The sequence below is a fragment of the Sceloporus undulatus genome, chromosome 4 (assembly GCF_019175285.1).
Source record: "Sceloporus undulatus isolate JIND9_A2432 ecotype Alabama chromosome 4, SceUnd_v1.1, whole genome shotgun sequence".
In the NCBI taxonomy this organism is placed as follows: Eukaryota; Metazoa; Chordata; class Lepidosauria; order Squamata; family Phrynosomatidae; genus Sceloporus; species Sceloporus undulatus.
In genome coordinates this window covers 248,261,223-248,289,116 of record NC_056525.1, presented here as the reverse complement: position 1 = coordinate 248,289,116, position 27,894 = coordinate 248,261,223, and the positions used below count along the sequence as shown (strand labels likewise).

The 27,894-nt window shown below is 43.2% G+C and overlaps 1 protein-coding gene across 1 annotated transcript; it reads left to right on the top strand.

The window, feature by feature from the left end:
- The first annotated feature begins 9,385 nt into the window (after positions 1-9,385).
- Positions 9,386-27,015, top strand: C4H8orf82 (chromosome 4 C8orf82 homolog). Its single transcript, XM_042466148.1, has 3 exons — positions 9,386-9,625; positions 18,977-19,025; positions 25,900-27,015. Exons 1-3 carry the CDS (start codon positions 9,482-9,484, stop codon positions 26,349-26,351), a joined length of 645 nt encoding a protein of 214 aa, XP_042322082.1. The 5' UTR covers positions 9,386-9,481; the 3' UTR covers positions 26,352-27,015.
- Positions 27,016-27,894: the final 879 nt, after the last annotated feature.

Below are 27,894 nucleotides of genomic sequence, written 5' to 3'. Positions count from 1 at the left end.
ATTTTATTATTGGCTGCCAAGATGGAGGAGTGAAGATAGGAGGAAGGAACAACAACAGCCTTATAGTGGAGACCATCATAAACACGGAATGATTACTAAGGAAAGTTAAAGAAGAAAATGCAAAAGCAGGACTACTATTGAGCATAAAGAAAACAAAAATAATGACCATGGAGGACTTACATAAGTTCTGCCTAGAGAACGAGGGCATTGAATAGTTAAAGATTTCCCATTCCTTGGATCAAACACTGCAGTTAAGAAATAAGAAAAAGACTCGGAATGGGAAGGGCAGCTATGAAAGAACAAGATAAAATCCTAAAGAGTAAGGTTATGTACGGATGTGAGAGCTGGACAGTGAAGATAGTGGATAGGAAGAAAAGGAACTCATTTGAGATGTGGTGCTGGAGAAGAGTGCTGAGGATACCAAGGACAGCCAAAAAGATAATAGAACCAAACCTTTACTTTCCCTGGAAACCAAGATGACTAAATTGGAGCTGCTGTACTTTGACCACATCATAAGAAGACATGAATCATTAGAAAAGGCAATAATGCTAGAAAAGGCAGAAGGCAGCAGTATGGAAAGAAGACTGCAGATCAGATGGTTAGACTCGGTCAGATAGATCATGGGCCTAGGAGGGCCTGAGCAGAGCAGCTGAAAATAGAGGGTTGTGGAGATGTCTCGATCACAGGATCATCACGAGTCAAGGCTGACTCAACAACAGTTACCAACAAACCATGTGAAGAGAATGGAAGAGGTAGAATTGGGATGCAAATGTGGTTTTTAATATTAAAATAAATGTAATATCACATTTACTTCTTTGTATGTTTATCTCTCCCCTTTCTGCCAGCATGGGATTCAACCATTTAAAAGCACAGTATGTTGGGCGAATTCTGGAATGCCAGAGCAGGGTCCCTTCTGGATGTGCTATAGCAGGTGGATCTTGAACCAGCCAATAAAGCAGTGGTCTCTACTTTCCTAATGCTGTGACCCTTTAATACAGTTCCTCATGTTGTGGTGACCACCAACCATGTCTTGGTTCCTAAGACCATCAGAAATATGTGTTTTCCAATGGTCTTAGGTGACCCCTGTGAAAGGGTCTGCTACCCACGGGTTGAGAACCACTGCAATAAAGGCACTTACTTGCAACCAAATATTACCATTGATCAAAGGGGACCCTCCCAAGAGAAGCACATCAGATGCTTGGCATTCGCAAGGAGGACCACTTTATTGATTATAACAAAGATTTTATAACTTCGTATAGGTCTGAGGTCATGGGAATCAGCCATGCATGAGCAAAATCAAATCAGTTGACAATTAAAATGGATACAAACAGCATTCTGGTCAGCCAAAAGAGTTCAGGTCTACAGTCAAAAAATGTTGCACTCCAAAAACAATGAGGGTTTGTAAAACTAGCTGAGCTAAGAGGTTTTTGCAACATTTAGGTAGAGCGGATTCTTTATCACAGTTGCTTTCTTTTTAGCACACTGCTATTGTTTTAGACCCAAGAAGACAAACAAATGGGTGCTAGAACGCATCAACCCAGAAATCTCTCTGGAAGCCAAGATGACTAGACTAAGGCCATCGTACTTGGCCACATCATGAGGAGGCAAGACTCATTGGAGAAAAACAGTAATGCTAGGAAAGGTGGAGGGAAGCAGAAAGAGAGGAAGGCTGCAGGACAGATGGATGGACTCTATAAAATAGGTCACAGGTAAAAATTTGCAGGAACTGAACAGAGAAATGGAGAACCAGGATTCTTGGAGATATTTCATCTACAGGGTTGAGGGTGAGTAACAACAACAAATTGTTTTAGGGGTTATGGTAGAGTAACTCGGGAAAGGAGGATAAAGGATGCAAGCTGCTTTCAATATGGCGTTACAGTAGCTCTGTGGATTCTTGTTAGTTCTGTGGGTCTACTCTACAAATCAAAGGTAAACAGGGTTGCTCAAGCTACATCTCAATTCAGGTTCCAAGTTACCTGTCCAGGCTTCTGAATTTTGACCACAGCCCAACATGGGGAAAAAACTTCTTAAATTTGGTTCTTCCCCATAGCCTTCGAATACAACCAAAAAAGCTATTAAGAGGGAAGTTAATACACACTGAAACCACACTTCTGTTTAAAGAACACACATTAAAAGCAGTTTTAAAAACATATTTAAAGCATAATGAAATAGAAACATCATTTTGTTGCATGCCTTCAAGTTGTTTCTGACTGACCCCAAAGCAACCATATCACAGGGTTTTGGGGGCTGAGATGGTGTGATTTGCCCAGAGTCCTAGTCCCATGCTCAGACCACTACACATGCTCACTCTCATAATAATCCCCATTAAAAGCTCATTCTGCTGTAATGTATTAATTCCTGCATAAATAGAAAGGTCTTTACCTGCCAGCAGAAGGACAAGAATTCCACAATTTGGGAATAGCACCAAGGAAGCACACATTTTATGACTAGGATTGCTAGTTCAGGATCATCTCAGGTTGTCAGATTTCATAGAATCATAGCGTTGGAAGAGACCACAAGGGCCATCCAGTCCAATCCCCTGTCATGCGGGAACTCTCAATCAAAGATTTCCAGGTTAAAACCTTAGACCTAGGTGCAGCTGCAGATGATGTCAAGCGTTATGCTCTAAATAGTAACCACAGTCACTCACAGCTTGTCAATCAAATGCTATGAAGCACAGTTTTAACAAGATAAAGTGGTCTTTGGCTGGTACGTATCCCATAATGTCACATCTATCCTACAGCGCACCTTTTCATTGAGAGGCAAAACCCATCCATAGGCTCTCAGTCTTGCTGCTGTTCAATCACTGCCTTGGTGCAATAGGTCCCTTCCACTGAAATTCTGCTTTTCAAGCAGTTTTGTGATGTGAATGGCCACGATTCTGCTTTCCTTTCTCACCCTTGCAGCCATTGCAAAAGCTATTTAGGGAGAAGAGATAAGGAACATTTAATTTAGTCCTACTAGCTTCTAGTAGAAGGTGGATAAAGAGCAGAATGGAAGGTGAGCCCTGGACCCAGAATGACTGAGAGGGAAGGAGGAAGCTCTGTAAATACATTGCCCAACACCAGTCGGTCTTTGCAAGCGGCAGAAACAATACCTTAAGCCTTGGAAATTGTATGAAGCTATTGCTTTCTTTCCTAGCTGAGCTGGAGGTTTGCATCCCGGCCTTTCCTCGTGCCCAGAGATGAGCCCCACAAAATTAGAGAATTTGCCAGAGACAAAATAAAAATCTCTTGCCTGGAGATGAGTCGTGAAAACTAGAGTCTGAGAGCCCTGAAATATGGACACCCTAGTTATGACATTCGTATGTAGCAAACAAATGCCAAACTGTGTGTGTGTGTGTGTGTGTGTGTGTGTGTCTCAAAAACATGCTTTGGGTATGTGTGGCAACTTCAACAAAAAATGAGTGGAGAGAATGAAATATGGACTGAAAATACAGCCTTCTTGTTAATCTTTATCACACAAATTCCGTTGAAGAGCTTTGATGAAACAATTGTCGCAGGAAGATCTCCCACTCATTATTTTCTTCAGTTTCAGGTTCCGCAGAAGCATAAGAGATGGAAGAGTCTCATTTGTTATTTAATAGGTTTCAGAGCAAGAAGAGAATGTTAATGAAGGAAAGTAATTCTTATTTCTTGCAGCCTGAGCAAATAAATCAAGGATAAAAGACAGATGCGGGACAGAAATATTATTCACAACTGACTAAAAGCTTGGAGGAAGTACTGTAAAAAGAATGGCTAACATCTATTCTTTACAGCAGTTACATCCTCAAATGAAAAGCGCATAGCTTGAGTAAGCCTCCATGCAGCTTCCCAGATTTCCTCCCATTTTATTTAGGACCAGTATAGAAATGTATAGTGTCTTTGGCTTCATCTGAACTGCAGAAATAATACAGACTGAGGCCACTTTAACTGCCATGGTTCAGTACTATGGAATTCTGGGATTTGTAGTGTTGTGAGACATTTAGCTTTCTCACCAGAGAGCTTTGGTCTCACAACAAACTACATTTACTAGATTTCCATAGCCCTTAGAATCATAGCATCTGAAGGCACCACAAAGGCCATCTAGTGCCACCACCTGCCATGAAGGAACACACTGTCCTGCTCTTAACTGCAAACAGGATTCAGAGGTCTGAGTCCATAAGCCACTGTCAGTCAGAAGCCAAGAGCCAGTAAGAGAAGCAAGAGATACAGCTGGCCTCCTGTATCCATAGATTCAGCATCCATTTGGAAATATTCCAAAATAAAATTTCCAAAAGGCAAATCGTGATGTTGCCGTTTCATATAAGGCACACCTTTTACTGCAGCATTGTGTCTGATGGAACTTGGCCATTCACAGATTTTGGTATCCACGGGGGTCCTGGAACCAAAACCCAGTGGCTACCAACTAGACCCCACTGTATCTGCTGTCAGTCAAGGGTCAAGAAAGCCGTAAATCAGAGATAGGGTGGCAGCATCTGAGGGAGCAGGGTCACGTCTACAAAAACTCATGCTGCCAGCTTTTTTTCTTGCAGTTAGTCTCAGAGGTGCCACAGAATCCCTTTGCATACTGATTTTCCAGACTAACATGGCAATGTCTTTGAATTCTACCCCAATTGTAAGTCTGGTTTGGCTTCCACTGAAGATGAACTCTTAAAGGCAGGCATGATATACACAACTAAAGCATTCCTGAAAGATATCTATCCAGCTTCTGGTGCAGCTCTTACAGTAAAGAAGTTCTTCCTAATGTTTAGGGTCTCCAGAAGTCAACAGGCAACTTGACGATATCTCTCACACACTCACACTCACATATATACACACACACACCCCTTAACTTGGAAATGAACCCACGGGTTCATTGTGTTTTAGTCTCTGGAGCAGTAAAAAACAAGCTCCTTCAATCATGATATTGCCTGAGATATTTCAAGATGGCTATCATGTCATCTCTCACTCTTCTCTCCTCCAAGCTAAACATACCCAGTTCCTTAAACTATTCTTCATAGGGCTTGGGGCTTTCCAGACCTTTCCTGAGTTTGGTCATCCTCCTCTGGACATGCTCCAGCTTCCCAACATCTTTCTTGAATTGTGGTGCCTGGAAATGGACACAATATTCCAGGTGAGGTCTGACCAAAGCGGAGTAAAGTGGCGGTATACACTTCCCGCAGTGTAGTGGTTTGACTGTTGGACTCCAGGAAACCAGGATTCAAAGCTCCACTCAGCCATTCAAACCCACTGGATGATATTAGGCAAGTCGCATACTCTCAGCCTCAAAGGAAAGCAGTGGCAAACCTCCTCTGAAGAAATCTTGCCAGGAAAACTCTGTGATAGATTTGCTTTAGGAACTAAATTCTCTAATGGTTAGGCCTAAATACCCTAAAGGCACCAGATCCCATCAGATATGGGAAGCTAGCTGAGAAGTCCTAATAGCCCTTCCTAAAACGGCAAATCCAAGGATTCCATAGGATGGAACCATGGCAGTTAAAGTGGGATCAGTTAAAGCGGAACTGTGTAGTAAACTGTACAAATAAATGAATATCCACTATAGTTGTGCTTTGCCCTGTTACTATGGCTCTCTGTACTGAAGTTGTGCTATTTCTACTTCCTTCAGAGGTGCAAACATTCGACTTAACTGATGTATACCCCATTACGTTGGTTGCAACTAATAGCAACCCTATGAAATGGAGACCTCCAAGAGCCCAGCTCATCCACTGTCCTGCTCAGGTCTTGCAGATGTGGGACAACAGCTGTGGCTTCCTTGATGGAGTCAATCCACCTGTACTGTGGTCTCCCTCTTTTCCTACTGCCTTCCACTTTCCGGAGCATTATCATCTTTTCCAGTGAGTCAGGTCATCTCATGATATGCCCAAACAACAATCACCTGTTTATTCATTTGAGTACCAAGTGAGAGTCTAAGCTTGGCCATACCTGTTGATTTGTATTTTGGCAGTTCATGGTATCCATAGCACTCTGTTCCAGCACCAAATTTAAAATGAACTGATTTTGTTCCTGTCACTGTCCAGCTTTCCTAACCATACAGAGAAACCAGAAATACAAAGGCATAGAAAATCCTGTCTTTGGTATTTAATGCTATGTGTTTACATGTGGCAGTCTTTTCTAGTTCCTTTATGACTTCCCTTCTGACTCTTAATCTTTGGATTTCTGGGCTACAGTCAGTGTTTTAGTCAATAGCTGAAGCCAAGGCATAGGATCTGTTTCACTGTTTCAGTGTCTTTATTAGGCTGCATCTACACTTCAGAAATAATTCCGTTTGACACCACTTTAACTGCCATGACTCAATGCTATTGAATTCTGTGAATTTTAGTTTGTTGTGACACTAGAGCTCTTTGACAGAGAAGGTTAAATGTCTCACAAAACTTCAATTTGCAGAATTCCATAGCAAGTGCTGCCAGACTAGATTATTTCTGCAGTGTGGACACAGCCTTACACTCTTTGAAGCAAAAATACATAATTTGGGGGGTGGACAATATGGCATTTCAAACTGATTTCAGTTTGGATTAAAATAGGTGTCAAACTGGGGAAGGGATACTACTACATGGATACAGTTTGGAGAGAGCCTTCATGTAGATTCAGCCTCTGTCAGCAGGTGGTGATGTTGTTTCATTTGTTTATTTAAAAAATGCCAACTTGATTTACTAAATAGTAGCTTGAATGTCTTCTTTCTAGCATGCTGTTATGTGCCTTCAAGTCATTTCCAAATTATGGCATTTATCACAGGGTTTTCTTGGGCTGAGAATGTGCGACTTGCCCAAGGCCATGCAGACGCAATGGGTTTCCCATCAAATCAAGACTCCAGAGTCGTAGTCCAATGCTCAAACCATCACATCACATAGAATCATAGAGTTGGAAGAGACCGCAAGGGCCATCCAGTCCAACCCCCTGCCATGCAGGAAATCCAGATCAAAGCATCCCCGACAGATGGCCATCCAGCCTCCGTTTGAAGACCTCCAAGGAGGGAGACTCCACTACACTCCGAGGAAGGAGTGTGTTCCACTGTCGAACAGCCCTTACTGTCAGGAAGTTCCTCCTAATGTTGAGGTGGAATCTCTTTTCCTGCAGCTTGCATCCATTGCTCCGGGTCCTAGTCTCTGGAGCAGCAGAAAACAAGCTTGCACCCTCCTCAATATGACATCCCTTCAAATATTTCACACCAACTCTCTGTTCCTAGTGTGGAGATAGGAAAAGCTCAGCTGGCTAAAAGTGTGGAAGCCAGGATGTTGTTAAAGACACAAGAGTATAAGCATTAAAAACAAGTCTTACATATCATAGCATATCAGTAGGCAAAGGGAACTTGTAGCAATGTGAAGTCAAAGGCTTTCAGGGCCGGCATCCACCCACCTGGAAAAAGGTGTGTGTGTGTGTGTGTGTGTGTGTACTGTGTGACCCTGGGATGCACAGGGTGTCAGGATACACAGGGAAGCCATTGAAATCCACAAACATCTGGATAATTTCAACTGGAAAGAAGAAATCCTTAAAGTGAACAAAATTTGGCTACCAGGCCTGAAAGATAGCAAAGTAAAGACTCAACAAATGCAAATGGGAAACCATTCAGAGTCAGGGGCTTTCCCAGCAGATAATGATCCCCAATTAGCAGACATTAATCCTTGTTTGCATTAGCCTCCCAGCCTGAGGCCAGCCAGCAGCACAGAACAAGACACATGCAAATCACTCCTGCATTCCCAGGCTCACACAGTGTGTGTGTATGTATGTATGTTTGTATGTATCTATGTATGTATATATACACACACACCCAACCTTTTTCCAGGCAAGCATTCTCTGAAGATGCCAGCCACAGAAAATCTTCTAGAACATGGCCACAGAGACCGAAAAACCCACAAAAACACACACGATCTTTTAGCACCTTTTGAAACCAACTGCGTGAAAGAAGTTGTAGCATGAGCTTTCATCGACTGGCACTGCAGAAATAACGCAGTTTGACACTGCTTTAACTGCCATGACTCAATGCTAGGGAATTCTGAGATTTGTAGTTTTGTGGGATATTCAGCCTTCTCTGTCAGAGAGCGCTGGAGCCAAAAACAAACTACAAATCCCAGAATTTCATAGCATTAGCAGTTAAAGTGGTGTTAAATTGCCTTATTTCTGCAGTGCAGATTAGACATCAGAGACATATAGCATACAGTACTGTGTTTAGGATCAGATACCAAGAGCTGATCTATAATGGAATACACCATCTCAAGGTGAGAGATTTTGAAAGACAGGTTGGATGGCCGTTTTATGTTTGGCTGTATCCACACTGCATAAATAGTCCATTTTGAATTGACACCACTTTAACTGCCATAGCTCAGTGTTATGGAATTCTGGGAACTGTAGTTTTGTGAGATGCTTATCTGTCAGAGAGCTCTGGTGCCTCAACAAACTACAGTTCCCAGGTAGAAGGACCAACCTCAAGCAGGTGGGGGGAGAAGTTTCAGCAATGATAGATTTATGGCTGTGTCTGCACTGCACGAATAATTCAGTTTGACACCACTTTAACTGCCATGGCTCAATGGAGGATTTCCAAGGAGGGCAACTAAAATGGTGAAGGGCCTAGAAACCATGCCTCATGAGGAGAAACTTAGGTAGCTGGGTCTGTTTAGCCTGGAGAAGAGAAGGCTAAGAAGTGATAGGATAGCCCAGTTTAAGCATTTGAAGGGATGCCATATTGAGGATGGAGGAAGCTTGTTTTCTGCTGTTCCAGAGAATAGGACACAACGGGGCAATGGATTCAATCTAAAGGAAAAGAGATTCCAGCTCAACATTAGGAAGAACTTCCTGACATTAAGAGCTGTTTGACAGTGGAACACACTCCCTCAGAAAGTGATGGAGTCTCCTTCTTTGGAGGCTGTCTTTAAGCAGAGGCTGGATGGCCATCTGTCAATGGGGATGTTTTGATGGAGAGTTCCTGCATGGCAGAATGCGGCTGGACTGGATCGCCCTTCTGGTCTTTTCATCGCTATGATTTTATGTGACTTGAAGGCACACAACAGCAACCACTACCAACAAAAAATCCATCAGTGATACCTTTATTAACGATCTCGTATTTAATCATTCTACAACTACCCTAACTGCCTCTGCCTTATATTTTTAATAATCGATTCAACAATCGTTCAATAATTTCATTGTATTTTATTGTGGATTGTTATTATTACTGGCCAACCAAAACGCACAATATAGTTGTGTCACACATCTCCAATGGTTGTTGTTTTCCCTTCCTGTTTGGTTTGCAACACCTTCCCTGATGAAGAAGAAGCCCCTGGAGCTTCGAAAGCTTGCAGAAAGTATACTGTGCCTTTAGGTCGGCCAATAAAGGTGTCGTATTTGTTAAAGAACCCGGATGTTAGTCAGCGGAACCTTTGTGCACGCCCTCAGTTCCCGGGGGAGTCCGATCCGGCGTCGCACCGGTCCCCCATGAGGCCACTTCCGGTTACTAGGCCGCACTCTTTTTAGCGCCTTTTTCGCGGGTGTCGTCGCCGACCGAGGCCGGGATGCGTCTCTTCAGGGCCGGGCTCGGCTTCCTGCTTCGTCCGGGGGGCATCCTCCGTGGGCCGGAGCGACCTTTGTACCAACAGGGCCAGAGCCCCTCGCCCCGCACCCGAGAGTACTTCTACTACGTCGACCACCAGGGCCAGGTACGGGGCCAGGGAGGGAAGGGCTCTGGCGCGTTTTCCCTATTTGGCTGCATCCACATTGGAGAAATAACCCTGTTTGGCACTGCTTCAACTCTTTTCTGGCTCAAAGCTATGGAATTCTGGGAGTTGGCGTTTGTTCTGTCCTGGGCCCAGTGCTATTCAACATCTTTATCAGTGACCTGGACGACAGAATTGGGAGCATACTTAACAAATTTGCAGATGACACCAAATTAGGGGGAATAGCTAATACCCCAGAGGACAGGATCAAAATTCAAAATGACCTGAATAGACTTGAAAGCTGGGCCAAAGCTAACAAAATGAAATTCAACACAGAGAAATGTAAGGTACTGCACTTAGGGCGGAAAAATGAAATACACAGATATAGGATGGGGGACACCTGGCTGAATGAGATTTATATGTGTGAAAGGGATCTAGGAGTCCAAGTAGACCACAAGTTGAACATGAGTCAACAGTGCGATGCGGCAGCTAAAAAGGCCAATACGATTTTAGGCTGCATTAGTAAAAGTATAGTATCTAGATCAAGGGAAGTAATAGTGCCACTGTATTCTGCTTTGGTCAGGCCCCACCTAGAATATTGTGTCCAGTTCTGGGCCCCACAATTCAAAAAGGACATTGAGAAACTAGAGCCATGTGTCCAGAGGAGGGCGACTAAAATGGTGAAGGGTCTGGAAACCATGCCCTACGAGGAACGACTCAGGGAGGTGGGGATGTTTAGCCTGGAGAAAAGAAGGTTAAGGGGTGATATGATAGCTCTGTTTAAATATTTGAAGGGATGTCATATTGAGGAGGGAGCAGGCTTTTTTCTGCTGCTCCAGAGATTAGAACATGGAACAATTTATGCAAGCTACAGGAAAAGAGATTCCAGCTCAACATTAGGAGGAACTTCCTGAGAGTAAGAGAACAAACTCCCTCGGAGTGTAGTGGAGTCTCCTTCCTTGGAGGTCTTTAAGCAGAGGCTGGATGGCCATCTGTCAGGTATTCTTTGATTGAGAGTTCCTGCATGGCAGAATGGGGTTGCATGGGATGGCCCTTGGGGTCTCTTCCAACTCTAGGATTATCATAAAACTACAGTTCCCAGAATTCCTTAGCATTGAACCACAGCAGTTAAAGCTGTGGCAAACTGGATTATTTCTGTACTCTGCAGTGTCCATTGGACCAGCACTTTAACTGTCAGGGCTCCATCCTGTTGAATCCTGGGATTTGTAATTTGGACAGATATTCAGCCTGATCTGTCAGAGGGGGGGCTGTAGTGCCCACTACCACCAAAGTACAAATCCCAGGATTCTGTAGGATTGAGGACACATCTATAATATTGTTTGTTGTGCCTTCAAGTCATTTCTGACTTGTTGCATTCCTAAAGCAAACTTATCATGGGGTGTTCTTGGCAGGAATTGTTCAGATGAGGCTTGACATTGCTTTCCTTTGATGCTGAGAAAACGTGACTTACCCAAAGTCACCTGGTAGTTTCATGGCTGAGCAGGGAATCGAACCCTGGTCTGCAGAGTTACAGTCCAATATTCAAACCAAGTAGACATAATGCAACTTGACGCCACGTTGAGTGCCATGGCTCCATCCTATGGAATCCTGGGATTTGTAGTTTTGTGAGACCCCAGCACTCTGTCAGAGAAGGCTAAGGACCTTATAAAACTACAAATCCCAGGATTCCATAGAATGAAGCTACAGCACTTAATGTGGAGTCCAACTCATTATTTCCATAACATGGCAGCAGTTTAAGATATAAATTTTACCCAAGTAATCTGCTCCCAGACCAAATAGAAATGAAGGCATTATTCTTTCTCAGTTACTTAAAGAAGAAGGAATAAGGATAATTTAATATATTCTCTTTGGTTGTAGCCAGAAGGTGGATGCAGAGCAGAGCAGCAGGTGAAACCTGGCACCACAACCACTGGGAGGCAATGGAGATTATTTCCATAATTGTCAACAGAAAGAAGTCAGAAGTAGGGTTGCCAGAGAACACCTCTCTAGGAATCTCTACGTCCTCCAGTGCGCCTCTATGGTCAACATCTGCCAGAGGTTGATTAAAGGATCATACTGGTTTTTCTCTATGAAGTTCCAGGTTCTCCAGCACAACTTTTTGGTTAACTTCCAGCAGAATTGTGCTAGAGGATTTAGAGATTCCTAGAGAGAACATATTCGTCAAAACCACAAATAATCCATAAATGTCAAAGCCACAAATGTGGAGGGACAACTGTACTTAAAGGAGATGGGATAAGGATCATTTAATCTATTCTACTTGTTTGTAGTCGCAAGGTGGATGCAGCGCAGAGCAGAGGGTGAACCCTGGCACCACAACCAATAGGAGAAAATGATGATTTTTCCATATTTTCCAAGTTCTCACAGACAACAGAGGAAAGTGAGAAGTAGGATTCCCAGTTCAGAATGATCCCAGATACTGAGACTTCCGGCCAAACCGTGAAAGCTTCTTCAGCTAAGTCATTTAAGGAGGAAAAGACTAGCCTCTCAAGGTTCAAGAATGAAGACCGTAGTACAGTGAAGTAAGGGTTTTATTTAATGACCATGTTGGACAAGGTGTCAACATTCCAGCTGAGCAATTTGGCACCGAAGCCAAACATACATCTTATTCTTTATAGAGTAAGTCTACCTAGCAACTGCATCAAAAAACATATAGCAAGTCTCAGGAGTATACTAAATATACATTAGCCAATTATTTAATGGTAGTCATTAAGCCCTAATGGAAAATTACCAAGCAAGCACAAAGATGCAGCAAGATTAGACTTGCCATTTGTCCCTGAAAATGGAAAATCACAGATTCATGGTTTGAGTCCAAAACACACTGCAGAAACAATCCAGTTTGAAACCATTTTAACTGCCCTGGCTCATGCTAGGGAATCCTGGGAAGTGTAGTTTATTATGGTACCAAAGCTCTGACAGAGAAGGCTAAATGTCTCACAAAACTACAGTTCCCAGAATTTCCTAGCATTGAGCCAGGACAGTTAAAGCGATCTCAAACTGTATTATTTCTGCAGTGTGTTTTGGACCCTTATCGGCTGGGCTGGTTGAAGCAGCATATCATGGATTTCTCTCTCATTGCAGATCAATTAACACCCTTTCTCACTTGCCCAGTGCCAGTCCCACTGGGTGTGCCACCCTATAGGACAGTGATGGTGAACCTTTTCGAGGCAGAGTGCCCAAACTGCAACTGAAAACCCACTTATTTATTGCAAAGTGCCATGTCACTCTGGGCTTTCTAGTAACAGACTCTGGCAAACTCTGCTGGAGCGACGGCACATGTGCCCACAGAGAGGGTCTGGCACGCGTGCCATAGGTTCGCCATCACTGCTATAGGATGTGCATCCCCCTCTTGGATGCCATCCGGTGTGATGTGAATTCCCCACACCCCCATCATGATGCCACTGTGTGATGGTCTGTTTTGTTAATTTTTTTATAGATTTTTTTAAAAATGTTAAAATGGTTTTGAGTCTATTATTTAACTGATTTTAAAATTATTTCTATACATTTTATTTATGTTTTTGTATGGCTTTTAATTTCTGCAAGGTTTAGTAATTTGTAAGACATCTTGAGTCCCATTATTGAGGGAAAGGTGCAGTCATCATCATCATCATCATCATCAATATTTTACATTACACAACAATAGCATTTTGATCACACTTGAACTGTATATACTGGCTATACCTTGTGGAATTCTGAGGCTCATAGTTTGAGGAGATGCTACAACTCTCTGGCCCCTCTTTAAATTGCAAATCTTATGATTCCATAGGATGTTGCCATGATAGTTAAAGTGGAATTATAGCAGTAGAATCGTGCAGTGTGAAAAGGCCACAGTTCATTGTGGGTGGTAGAAACATACAAGGACTGAAAGAGCTCCAAAAGAAAATCTCCAAACTTGGAGAACGGGCAGCAAGATAGCAGACGCAGAGATGGGAATCATACAACCCTCCGGAGGATGCTGTACTACAACTCCCAGCAGTACTTGCCATTGGCTGTGCTGGCTAGGACTGATGGAAATTACAGTCTTGGAAGGCTGCTCTCTTCCTTGCCATAAGACAAATTCCAGATCTCGTATTGTGGTAACACCTTTATTAGGCTTGGTGAAAAGGTATTTGAATACTGTAGTACACAAAAAGTGTGCAGACCATTTCCATACATTCCCCATTCATCTCCCCTGGAACAAGAAAAGCAATAAGCACTAGACAGAAATCTTTGTAGGAAGAGGGCCGTGAATGAAACTCAATACAAATAAGTCTAAAATTGATGCCAAGGCAATAATCCTGGATTCACAAATATGGGAGTGGGTTTGAAGTGGCAGAAAATGACCAGGGAAAGACCCTTGGGGTCTGAATGAATAGTTGAAAGCACATTCTACCCCAGTGAACAGCAGCTGTGAAAAAAGCAAGTTTCATTTTAGAAATCAATAGGAAAGGGACTTGAATATAAAACTGCAAGCAATGTCAAACCTTTAGATAAAATCTGTCGCATGGATTCATTTGGATTATTATGCACAGTTTGTCACTCCAAGAATTGGAGAGTGGAAAAGATGGGAAGGTGTGTGTAGTGGAACTGTGTGGGGTTCTGCGCCCTGCATCCCGATGGGTCTGTCTCCTGTTCTGCCAGCCTCCATGATGTCCCCAATCTGCTGCTTCATCTCACTTCATGGTTGGGCTGCCTTTGCTGTGCATTTCTTCTCAGTTACTTAGAGAAGAGGGGAGAAGGAGAAACATAAAATATCTAAGGCTGAGGAGCTTCAACATCACAATCATATAATCCTAGAGTTGGAAGAGACCATAGTGGTCCTGTAGTCCAGCTCTCTGCAATGCAGGAATTCACAAATAAAGCACTCTTGAACAACACCTATCCAGCCTCTGTTTAGATACTTCCAAAGATGGCAAGTCCACCAACCTCTTAGACAGTCCATTCTGTTCTCCAACAGCTCTTGTTCTTCCTCATGTTCAGGTGGAATCTCATTTCTAGTAATTTAAATCTAGTGGTTCATGTTCTAGTCTCTGGATCAGCAAATAACAAGCTGGCTCCATCTTTACGATGACCTCCTTTTAGATATCTAAAGATAGCTGTCATTTCACCTTTCAGTTTTCTCTTCTCCAAGATAACATTATTTATTATTATTATCAACCTTTATTTATAAAGCGCTGTAAATTTACACAGCGCTGTACATACAATCTTTTACAAAATACAAAAAAGGCCTCCCTTCCTCTTCTGTGGCAAAGAGGACTGGCTAACGGGGCTTTTATTCTGTTTTATTTTGCTGCTGTGTAATTGTTTTAACCTGAATGTATATGTTGTGTTTTATTGATATTTGCTGTGAACTGCCCTGATCTATGGAAGGGCGGTATAAAAATAAATATTTTATTTTATTTATTTATTTAATTAGGCGGTTCCCTGCCCTCAGGCGTACAATCTAAAAAGACATGACACAAAAGGAGAAGGGAGTGGTGGCGGGGAAGGGGATGAGGTCCAGCAGTTCTTCTCTACCTCCGAGGTCTGGACCAAGGCAGAAGGACTGGAGGGAGGGCTTGGCTTCTTAATGGATGGTTAATCTTCTACCAGGGAGGCCTGTTGGAGCTAGCCTGCCACTCTAGTAGGATAATACATATAAAATACATAGCAATACAGGAAATGGTTCAAAAAAACAGGCAACAAAAGAACATCAAATAGCAAGTGAGAGTTATGCAATGCCTGGGAACGCTTCTCTGAACAGGATGGTCTTCAACTCCGTTTTGAAGCTGGTTAAAGAAGTGATGGCTCTTGCTTGTGGGGGAAGAAGGTTCCATATCAGTCTCGTTACATTGTTCCTCATCAAGCTTGGTTTCCAAAATAAGACCTTCTTAAGTTGGCACTGGTGGTGAGGGGGGTAGATAAAGGTAGGACATGTATGTATGGGCCATGTTCCTGCCAGCCTTTTGTCATCCTGTTTAGATTACGCAAGCCAATAGCCCCAGGCTGGGGCCAGGCAAACTGGATGCCAAACTGGTGGATCTGGCACAGCTTTAGCATGGTCTAAATTAACTGACAGTTTGCAGTGGAGTTTCCCAGAAACTTTGCTGTGACACCTGGTAGACAGCTGTACACTCCTTACCTACTGCTGCCACTTCCATTCTATTTGAAGGTGCCAGTCATGGCCTAGAGTTGGAAGAGACCACAAGTGCCATCCATTCCAACCCCCTGCCATGCAGGAACCCACAATCAAAACATCCCTGACAGATGGCCATCCAGCCTCTGTTTAAAGACCTCCAAAGAAGGAGATTCCACCACTCTCCATTGAGGGAGTGCATTCCACTGTCAAACAGCTCTTACTGTCAGGAAGTTCTTCCTAATGTTGAGCTGGAATCGCTTTTCCTGTAGCTTGCATCCATTCTTCCGTGTTCTAGTCTCTGCAGCAGCAGAAAACAAGCTTCTCCATCCTCCATATAACTCCACTTCAAATACCTAAACAGGGCTACCATATCATCTTTTAACTGTCTCTTCTTGGCCTGTGATGTCAGTAGGGGTACATGGCCATATAGGTCAAACCAGGGGGGCCTTTCCACCCATACAAACCATGGTGGGGGCATGCAAATAGAATATGGCAACTACAAGTGAGGTGACAATAGCTCCACGGTGTGGCGGTGGGCAAGCATCTGAACATCTACTCATTGACACTCCAAACCAAGTAGGTTCCAGGGGCAAGAACAGGCAGCTATGATGTATTTCACAATACATATGGTATATTATCCTCAATAGATTATCATGATTCTGCTCCCTGTTGCTATAACTCTTGGGGTTTTTATTATTTTTTTTAAAGGAAGGCAAAGGCAGCTCTCCATGGGGAGAAACTATCCTTGCATTGGGGATCCCTTGGCAACGCTGGGTCTCGAGCCAAATGGAAATGGCTATTTTCAGGGTCCAGCTCTCCACCAGCTGAGCAGCGGATCCATGGAGCGCTCGCTCGGGAAGCACTGCTTGGCTCCATTCCAATCCCTTCAGGCTGTTTGGACCTCTTTTTTAATCCATTAGCGTTAACTGCCGATTCACACACTCGCCTCCGCTGCATTAATGGTGTATCGAATTAGTGCTGAATTAATCATTACAGGAGAGATTAGGAGTGGTAATTAGTGTTAAAAGAAGATTTTGTGGCTGGCTTGGTGGAACGTGAGGAACGTGGAAACTCTCCTGTTGCGGACAGTCTTCCTCTTGCTATTTATTAGCCAACACAAAGCCTTTAAAGAAGCTTCTCGCTTTCTCTCTCTCTCTCTCTCTCACACACACACACACACACACACACATTCTCTCACTTCTATTATTTATTTGTTTACTTATTGATATCCTGCCCTTTTCCCAGCACTGGGACTTGAAGGGGTTTACAAATGATTGAAACTAGTACCGATTAAAAACGTACAAGAACATCAAACACAAATATAAACACACGCTATTTAAAAAAACAATTAAACTACAGTGGGCCCTTGGTATCCACTGAGGTTTGTTTCCAGGCCCCCTGTGGATACCAAAAGCCATGGATGCTCACATCCCATTAAATACAATGGCGAAATAAAATGGTGTCCCTTATATAAAATGGAACAACCAAGGTTTGATTTTTGGAATGTATACATTTTAGAAATATTTTAAAGCTGGGGATGGTTGAGTCCATGGATATGGCAGGCTGACTGTATTTACATTTAAAATTTATTAAAAGAGAGAATATTTTAAAAAATTGACAAAGTGGCACACCTTTAAAAGCCCATCTCAGTTAATTCCTGAAAGCCAGATGGATTAGGGAGGTTTTCCCTTTCTGGTGCAAGTTGAGCAAGCCTAGCCTTCCTGGGGACTGAGTTCCAAAGTCTAGTCCAAGTCCACCGAGAAGGCCCTCTCTCTTGTTCCCACCAAATGAGACTGAGAAGATAGTGGGACAGAAAGAAAGCCAACTGTCAAAGATTTTAGAGCTCATACATGGAGATAAATGCTTTCAACTAGCCTGGATCTGAGGTGTATTCATCTCCCCTTCTAGCTCATCCTTTACTCCACACCTACCAGGCAGCTTCAAGGTTCAGGAAAAAAAGATGTTGAGGACCAAGTCTAGGTTCAGGGGTGAGTAGGCAGAGCTTGGAAATATTAATAACTGGCACAATAACTTTAAATCGCTAAAAACCTTGCGGGTTTTTTAAAAAAAAATTACTCATTGAGAAACTTACGTGAGAAGGAATGTATTGATTCATTCATTTTTAAATCATTAAGTTTCAAGACATGTTTAGAATTATGTTGAAAAGACCAGCAGTGAATTAAAGCAACAAGAAATCTTGATTCTTAGTCAAAATTAATATCCAAAGACATAGCTGTGTTAGTCTGGAATATCAGTATGCATAGGCATCTTGTAGCACCTTTGAGACTAGTTATTAGTCTTAGAAATTAATGTTGTTGGTCTTTAATGATTGGGTAGTGGTTTAAGCATTGGAATATGACTCTTCTGGAGACCAAGGTTTGAATCCCCACTCAGCCATGGAAACCCTCTGGGTGATCTTGGTCAAGTCACACTCTTCTCCTCAGAAGAAGGCAGAGGCAAACCCCATCTGAACAGACCCTGCCTTGTGATAGGGTTGCCATAAGTCAGAAACATCCTGAAAGCACACAATAGCAACAAAGAGTGGATTTTGAAGTTGTTGACATTTTTAGCAAATTAGGGGTAACAAGTTAATTTTAACACATTTGCAAGAGGGTTTGACAGCTCTACCCATAATGCAGATGAGGAAAGGCAGCCATAATTAAAAGCAAGGTAAAGTAGGGCCGCTGCGCTGCATGCAGCATCTAAATACCATTTTTGTGTCCTCCCCCCCCCAAGGAACCCTGGGATTTTTTTTTATTCCAAAAATTCCTCCAAATGTCTATTCTATGGGTATACCCACTAGCCATTTTAGGCCTAGGGTGTGCTTTTAAAGAAAAAGAAAATTAATGAAGTATATCCTTGCTGTTCTTGGCCATCTTGGTTGCTTTGCCAGAGTTATCCCCCTCCCCTGCATTTTCTTACTTTGCCTCCATCTCCATCAAGCTTCTGTTTTGGAAAGGTGTGTATTGGTACAGAGAGTTCAGTTACAGATTTGGTATTGGGAATGTTCTCAACACACACAGAACCGCTGGGTTGGGTGAGCTAGGCTTTTCATCCTTTGCCTTCTCCTGGGCGATGCCCCTCTTCAATCCTCTGCCTGCATCGATGTGACCTCTGCCTCCTTTGATCATTATGCTTTGCTGGATTGAAGACCACTGTGTTTTGCTGGACTCATTCTTTGTTCCTTTTCTTCTCTTCCCTTCCTCTTCCCCACCACTCACTCCTGCAATTTTATACAGCTTTTCCTGGATGATGCCAAAGTCAAGAACTTCATCACGTGTTTCAAAGGTAAATCCCACTATCTGCATACCTACCAGACTGTGTATGTATCCATGCATGTAGACACCCCTCCATGCACCGGGGAGAGCAAGCTCAGCATGGTCGCTGGGGAGGGAGCACCATTAAAGATTGATTGTCAGTGAGGAAGGCTGCCTCTCCTAACTGTCACTGAGACTACTTTAGGGCAGGAGCTACCAACCTTTAGCTCCTGGCCACCAGAAAGCCATGTTCATTTATTTGCCTTAAACCTTCCCTACCTTCAAGGCTTCTGGAGCATTCTTCCCTCCAGGGCCATCAACCTTTAGCTCCTGGGCACTACAAAGCCATAGGCTTAAACCTTCAAGGCCTTTGGACCATTCTTTCCTTCAGTTCTGCTAAGGCTGAAGAGCCTCTACCAGCTCAGAAATACTCCTCCTGCCCTGATTTTGGACCAAGCTTGGAAAAGGTGCTCCCAGAATCACCACCACCATCCCAAATGCAGCTGACCTTATCTGCTTTCAGAAGCCAAGAAAGGTTGGAGCTAGTTAGAACTTGGATGAGAGACCCTCATGAGGAAAGACTCTTCAGAAGAGAGAGCTGGTCAATAATCCTGTCTGATACCCTGAAGAGGCATGGCTGCCAGTCAGAGTAGAAAATACTGGGCTACATGGTCCCTCCCTCAAGGATCTGACTCAGTATAAGGCAGCTTCCTATATACCAGTATTAGGTGGATTAATGAACTGGCTCAGGATAAGGCAGAAGCTGAGTGTCTGTCTCTCAGAAATGCTTTAGTTGTATATTTCTGCAGCGCAGGGAGTTGGGGTAGATGGTCCTTGAGGTCCCTTCCAGCTTTATGATTCTACGGCCTGATCTCATGGACCTGTTCTTGTCACTGAGACTCTCATAGGAGACCTAATATCTTGTGCTTCATGTGAACTCAAGGAGAGAATCTCTTTGGATTTCTCTCTCTAGGCCTCAAGTGTCTTGCTTTGACTTGAGATCAGAGCTCTAACTTTGGATCTTTGTCAACCCATCAGGAAGCATAGATGTGTTAAAGATCCCTGTGGCCAGTGACTTTTGCCCCTGGGAACTAACTTTTCCTCCAAGTTAAGCAAGCTTTAGCAAGCCCACTTGAGCAGATGGAGGCTTCCTGAACATTCACAGCAGTTGTGTAAGCAAGATCTCCTGGTGAGACTTTCAGGATGCTCAACTAAGCTAGCGCATGATCCCGCAAATCCCCGGCTTTGACACGTTTATCTTCTTTGGGAACTGCACTCATCCCGTCCAGTGTCCCAGCATTAAGACCTGTCAGCATAATCTTTAATCGGGGTATTAAAATCCAGGCCAGCTCAGCACTAGATTCAGCAGCACCCATGCCAAGTTGCTGTGGGAGAAAATGCAAAATTCATGAGATTGAACCATGGATAAATTTATTGGAGAATTGTGATGAGAGACTAGGTTGCAGCCTATCATTCAGGAGGGTTTCCACCTAGCTCCATTCCTCTCTTCCCTTCCATTAAGTGAATAAGTGTTGAGTCTAAAATATTCTGCTGCTGCTTTTTGCAGCTGTTTCTGGCCAGTGTGCAGCCCTGCCCGACCCCAATCCCCCGATGCCTTTGCTAATCCATAACCCTCTGTAATCATTCACGGTAGTCAACAAGTGCTGAAGTAAATCGCTGCCTAAATGAGACCTTGCGGGGCTTTAAGACCTAGTGATATTTTCTCCATTAGCTGGCAAATGGGATTTTAGCTTGTAAATTCCTTTGGCCGACACACTTTTCAACATGAGACTAAAGCTCGTTGAGTGGTGGGTTCAGCGTATCAGTCCAGAAGCTGCAATTTGGTGTGATGCCAGGCCAGTATGTGCTGCCATTGCCATTATTCTGCTGGTTATTACATCATTTGCTGGTCATGGGAATGAAGATACTTACTAATCAGAAGTGAAAAAATTGAATGTGTGGGGGGTTATAAAATGAATGCTTCTGCTGAAACTGTTTTGCTTTAGCAAGAAAAACATCATAAATGTATTGAAAAAGAACTGAGTAACAAAGAGAACCTTTGTGGAACTGTGAGCATCCTTTTCTGATTATTCACAATGACAGCTGGATGGATGATTGATTGATTTCACACTTTCCCCCCAAAACTGGGACGTGGGATGGCTTAATAAAAACAAATGCAGATGGCACTACATATGAAGATATAAATAAAAAAGATGCAAAAAATATTGTTAAAACTGCTGATAGAATTAAAGCAATTGAAAACAAGTCAGTTAATAGACAAACAACAGAAACTAACAGAGCAGAACACTTGAAAGCCCTGAAAGCAAATTCATAGAATCTTAGAATTGGAAGGGAGCTCAGGGGTCATCACCTCCTGCCAAGGAGTACAGAGCTATGGCACTCCTGAGAGACGGCCACCCGGCCTTTGCTTAACAATAAAGAAGTTCTTCTTAATGTTTCAGTGGAAGCATCGGATGTATAGTCGAAGGCTTTCATGGCCAGCATGATGCCAGCCAGAGATGCTGGTCAGGAACAAACTCTTCAGTAACATGGCCACATAGCCTGAAAAACCCACAAAAAACATAGGATGTATGTTAATGCTCAACCCATTGTTGAATCCTTCCACCTATCTTCAGATCACCTGGACACAGTCACGCACATACATACACCATGCAGGGTGCACTGCAGACGATTTTTATCACTGTGCTGGTTCTCTATTTCATTGAGAGCATTGTCAGCCTTGCATTGTTTCTGGCCATGTTCTTCTTCTTTTGAACTGATGCATCTTCAGACAACGCTGGTCCCATGGGAAACCGGATGGCAGTAGTGGTGTCTTTGTGTGGCAAAAATCTACTGCAGTTTTTCTGACTAGAAGTAATTTGAAGAGTGCTTGTTTTAAGATCTGTCATTGTTGTGTCTTCTTCCCAACCAACATACTCCTAACTTAAAATCTGAATTGGACGATTTCTTTTATAATTAAAATTAAAAGTGGAGGATGCAGGGCCCTGTGTCTGATTGGCACACACCTCCCGATCTTGGAGAGCCAGCTGTGGCCTTTTCCTCTGCTGGCTTCTGATTCAGAGATATATGGGTAGGAATCTAATTTTCGGCTTGCAAAACTTTCCAGCCAAATCCATGTGTGTTTTGCGTCGTCCCGCCTCATTACAAACTTCAGGTCTTTTGCCTTCAGTTTTTGTCCCTTCCAGCTTGGCTTCCCCCTGTGCCTTGTTTGCTGCACCCAGATACCTTACAGCAAAAGCAAACACAGTGCCTTTTTGCATCTTAATTTCTTTTCCCATTTATATGGCTGCAGCTGCACTATTAATAACTTGAATTTACGACTCACGTACCTGCTTCTGCTTGTAAATACCGCTGAGCCAGTGCCAGTGGACCACAGTTGTTCAGGCTTGGTGCCAAAGAAAAGGAGAGCGTCCAAATGATATGCCAAGGAACTGGGGAAAGCACAGTAAGAAAACGTCCTTCTGTGTTTGGAATAAATGATGTTCATCCACAAAATGTTTTGCTTACATGCCTGTTTTAATTAAGTCCCTTCACTAGCATCCTTCAGTCAGGTCCCACTGCTTTTAGGGTTTGTTTCATGCATGTACGCAACCATAGAATGGAAATTTCATCCATCATCCCTTTTTAAAAGCTTACCCATCCATTGCTTTTGGGTTGTATCCTTATGGGAAAACTTTGTCAGGTTGTGGATTCCCAACAGATGGACATGTGAGAAAACTCACATTGATGTGATGTGCACAAATGACGTTAAAGGCTAGGACTTTCCCTTTACTTTATTTATTTAATGAAACTTTCCTGTCCTGTCCTCTATCATGAGATCCCAGGCCAGCATACAGTTAAAATAATATGAGCAGTTTAAAACAATTCCAGATTAAAAACAACAGAATGAATTAAATAGGGTTGAAAATCATATTAAACCAATTGTGAGAAAAGGCTGAAATAATAATAATAATAATAATAATAATAATAATAATAATTTATTTATAGCCCGCCCAATCCGGGCGGGTTACAACAATAAAGACATCAATTACAATAGAGTTAAAAATCAAACCCTAGACCTACCGCCCCCCGCCCCCCCCCCCCCATACCCAGTACTAAAACAGAATTAAACAATAATAGTATAAAAAACATTAAAAGCATTTTTAAAAAAGGCAGAAACATAGGCAGGGAAGAATAGACAAATGAGGGGACAATATCTCTGTATCTTGGGAGGGTAACTAAGTTGGAAAGGCCTGCCGGAAGAGATCCATCTTGAGTGCTTTCTTAAAAGCTGTCAGAGTGGAAATGTGACGGATCTCCTCCGGCCGGTTGTTCCATAGTTTAGGAGCAGTAGTAGAGAAGGCCCTCTGGGAAACTGATGTTAACCTAGATTTTTTGGCTGTAGTAGATTTCTTCCAGAGGACCTTAGTGTGCGGGACGGACAATAGGGAAGAAGGCATTCCCTCAAGTACTCTGGGCCCAAGCCATGTAAGGCTTTAAAGGTGATCACCAACACCTTGTACTTTACCCAGAAACTAATAGGCAGCCAGTGTACATGTGTGCTTTGAAAAATAATAACATCAGGACCCCAAAGCTTTAATAAAAAGCCATGTTTCAACTCTCCAAGCGGAAAGACATTTGATAAAGGGGTGTCACAGCTGAAAAGGTCCTCTCTCATGACCCTGTGCAATGTATTGTTCCCATTAGTGGGACATGGAGCAGGACCTCACCAGCAGATCTCAGTTCTTGGGCAGATATATATAGGGAGAGGTGCTCCTTCCATATCAAGTACAGTTTGAGTCTCCTTTATCCAGAAGTGTTTTGGATTTTGGAATACCTGTATTTGCATGTCCACATGCAATAAGATGTCTTGGAGATGGGAACCAAATCTGAACATAGAATTCATTTATGTTTCATATGCACCTTATACACATAGCCTGAATGTCATTTTATACAATATTTTAAATAATTTTGCACATGAAACAAAGCCATCAAAAAGCAAAAGTGTCACTACCTCTGACACCCATGAAAAATGTTTTGTGTTTAGGAGTATTTTGGTTTTCACTGTTCCAGACAAGGGAGCCTCCACATGTATCTTCTAAGGAAAGAGCATCCATCTGCCTTGAGTTTATCTCAGCTTGGAAGGTCCTATTACCAAGTGGTAGCAGGAGACTTTTGGGACTAGCCAAGGCATTGAACAGAACTTGGGAAAGTTCCTATTTGGAACTGTAGCTCCCAGAATCCTCCAGCATGGCCACTGGGGAATTGTCTGGAAACCATGTCCTATGAGGAAAGACTTAGGGAGCTGGTTATGTTTATCCTGGAGAGAAGAGAAAGGTAGGGGGTGATATGATAGCCCTGTTTAAGTATTTGAAGCAGTGTCACATTGAGGATGCAACAAGCTTGTTTTCTGCTGCTCCAGAGAACAGGACACAGTGGAGCAATGAATGCAAACTACAGGAAAAGAGATTCCACCTCAACATTAGGAGGAACTTCCTGGCAGCAAGGGCTTTTTGACAATGGAACACACTTCCTCAGTTCTTGGAGGTCTTTAAAGAGAGGCTGGATAGCCATCTGTCGGGGATGCTTTGATTGAGTGTTCCTGCATGGCAGAATGGGGTTGGATTGGATGGTCCTCGGGGATCTCTTCCAACTCTATGATTCCATGATTCTATGAATTCTGGGAGTTGTGATCCAGAAATGGAACTTTATCATTGGGGAGTGTGTTTTGGTGATGAAGAATAATTCAAGGCCTCAAGGGAAGGACAGAAGGTAGAATGAGGTCAAGGAGAGAGTCCAGAACCTTTTATTCAGGTTTGCTGTTGTCTTTGGAGCCTTGCAACATCAGATCACTTTCCTGGCAGAGAGCCAGATACATGTGCTTTTTTTTTGAGCTACTTGCCCTGCCAGCCTCTTTGAGTAAAAAGGGTGTGCATATCTTTCTGGCAATCTCTCCTGCCATCTCCATTTCATGCTGAATCATAATCTAGATTTAATTAAATTCATTTATTTAAAGCATTTATCGGGGCTCCAGCTATGATCTATAACACATTAAAAGCATTGACTACACAAATAAAACCATTTAAAATGGACAATACAGTTCCTTAAATATAGCTTTAAAACCATAAGCAAACGATATCACAAATTTGACTGCAGCCACGGCAGTTCAAGTGGGATGAAAATGCTGTACCTATATAGTGTGAAAGCAGACCCAAGCCTCTCAGATTCCCCTAAGGCAAAACACAAAAGACTTCATCAAGAAACAGATGTGTTTAAAAAGCAAAGCACGGTCTCAGCCGTGTAAATAAAGATCGCATACAAAGTGGCTGCTTTAGTTTGGTTCTGCGTAATGTGATCGGCTGCTTGGTTAATAAGTGGAAGAAAGGCAACCGGGGAATTGTTCTAATTACCCTTCTCTGAGCCGCTGGCTTCCCTGGTTTTCCATTCCCTTCTCAGCACAGCTGGTGGTTTTCTCTTCTCCTTCTGTCATCTTTCAAGGGAACAATCACCCGCACCACTGTGAGCACCTCTTATTTTCTGAAAAATAGCATGCCTTTGAAACTTGTAGGAGCATCTCCCTAAACACAGTGGCCTGAGTTCAAGATCCTCCAGAGGGGCTTTCCTCTGTGTCCCATTGGTCTGGGAATTGTGCTGTGGAAGAGGGTCTTCTTTGCTGAGGCATCCCAGTTAGGAAATACCCACCCATTAGAGGCCCAGTTGATACCACTGGCTCAAAGAGGTGTGTGTGTATGCTTTCAAGTCATTTGTCTCCATGGATTTTCATATCTGGCAGACATCCATACCTCCCTTTTTGTATTCCTTCCCCCAAGAGGTGCCTTCTGTACTCAAACTTCTAGAAAATTAGCGATGCTGTGATCTTCCTTTGCTTTGTTTCTCTCAACCAGATAAGCAGTTCCTCGTATTCTTCTTCAAGCAACTCAAGGTGAACCAGAGCGGGCGCTACGAAGACTCCTTCCCCTACCTCTCTCCTTGCGGTCGGGAACACAACTATATCCGCTGCGATGATCTGCCTGTCGTCTTCACCCACCTCCTCCACGGGGCGTCTAATGAAGAGCTGTTGTCTTACTGCGGTGGAGCAGAGAAGCTGGCAGTGCCTTTCCAGCCAGAGAAGCTGGTGATGTTGCCTGAAAATGGACGCGTCTACCACCCAGGCCCAGAGAAGGCTGGTGGAGTGGGGCTGGTGAAATCAGCCTTGGCCTTTGAACTAAGTCCCTCTTTCGAGTATGAGCAGGGACCCGGCCAGCCACCCACCCATTTTCGTTGGCAGGACAAACGCCATGCTCTCACCTATGAGCTGCTGCCATTAATTCGAGGCAAAGAGAAAGAGGGGGACTAAGAGGACCACTCCTTGGAATGGTTGAGTTTGCCAACTGTTGGCCTGTAATTGTTCCAGAATAATTTAGGAGTCCCTGTTACCTGCCTCCATGGCAAGTGAAGCAGCGCAAGGGAACCTGCTTCCCAGCATTCCATGTGCCTTCTCCTTTATCCAAGCGGATGGGCTGATCAATCCCTGTAAGGCTTCTATCTAGCACTGGCCACTTTCTTGGAAATAATCACAATAAGAGGTGCTTGGAATAAAATGATTCTGCCTCTTCTGCTGTAGAGTGGTACTGTATATGTTCAAGCTGTACAAGGGATGTGTGCTTCAGAGTTTTTCATCCAGTTACCTTGGAGACTCAGTGAGTCTATGTAGCTGTGGTTGTGGAAGGAGTACTACCACAGAATCATAGAATCAGAATCCTAGACTTGGAAGATACCCCCAAGAGTCATCTAGTCCAACCCCATTTTGCCATGCTGGAATACACAATCAAAGCACCTCTGACAGAGAGAAACTGGGCCATATTGCGTGCAACTGAAAAAGTGGAGTGACAGAAAATTAATCAGAAGTGTTCCTGCCAAATCAGAACAGTTAGAAGGTATGATGTTGTGGTTTGCTGGTTTTACTTTGTAAATTGCCTCCAGGTATTTTGAGAAGAATAAAGGGCCATGACATACCTTGACTATACTGTTTCTCATCATGTGGCTACATTTATTATATTCCTTCAGGCAGCTTACACAAACAGATTTCTCAACACTTTGAGACTAAGGACCAGGATGGACTCTCCCATCTTTGGGGGTCTTGAAACAGTGGTTGGGCATCTTTCAAGGGTGTTTTAGATGTGTATACCTGCATGACAGAGGGTTGGACTAGATCAGCTCAGTGGCCCCTTTCAGCTGTATGAGATGGTCTTCAGGGTTCCTTCAACCTTTTTAATTCTATGGCAAAGGGAGCCTTAAGATCCCACACAAGCTACAGCAGAGGACCCCAAACCTTCCCAACTGGTGACTAGTTTTGACATTTGAGACAATAATGTAAGCACCATGACAAAATTGGTACTATGGCCACAAGGGTGATGGGCTTGCATATTCACAAAATAAGCATTATGGTGGCAGTATCTTATCACAAAACACTAATTTCTTAAGAGTGTGGTCCAGATGACCCTTGAGTGTCCTTCCAACACCATGATCCCCCCCCCCACTACCTGCTTTATTGATTGTATTTTCATAGGCTGGAGTACTGCTTCTTCATAAGTGGATGTCTGTATGAATTAGAATTGCACCATTGCAAACCATCTGTATCCAATAGAGGACTGCTGTTACGTTCCTATGTAGCAGAGCCAAGAAAGTGATCAATGTATAACAGGACTGATGCACAGTGGTTGGATTCACGTCGTGTCAGTCCTGATGTTCATTGCATCAGCCACAATGAGGGCACCAATGCTCATTGAGCACCCATGCCAGTGTCCCATTATGCATCTTTGCAATTCAGCAACTGGGTTTCTTAGCACCTCTCCTACTTAGCTAGGTATATGCAAAGTTACCTTATATAAAAGGTCATA

Excerpts from the sequence above, each read along its gene's own strand:
- C4H8orf82 (XM_042466148.1), top strand. The coding sequence starts at position 9,482 with ATGCGTCTCTTCAGGGCCGGGCTCGGCTTCCTGCTTCGTCCGGGGGGC. Across the intron at positions 9,626-18,976 it reads ACGTCGACCACCAGGGCCAG|CTTTTCCTGGATGATGCCAA; the intron begins GTACGGGGCCAG and ends AATTTTATACAG. Across the intron at positions 19,026-25,899 it reads CTTCATCACGTGTTTCAAAG|ATAAGCAGTTCCTCGTATTC; the intron begins GTAAATCCCACT and ends TCTCTCAACCAG.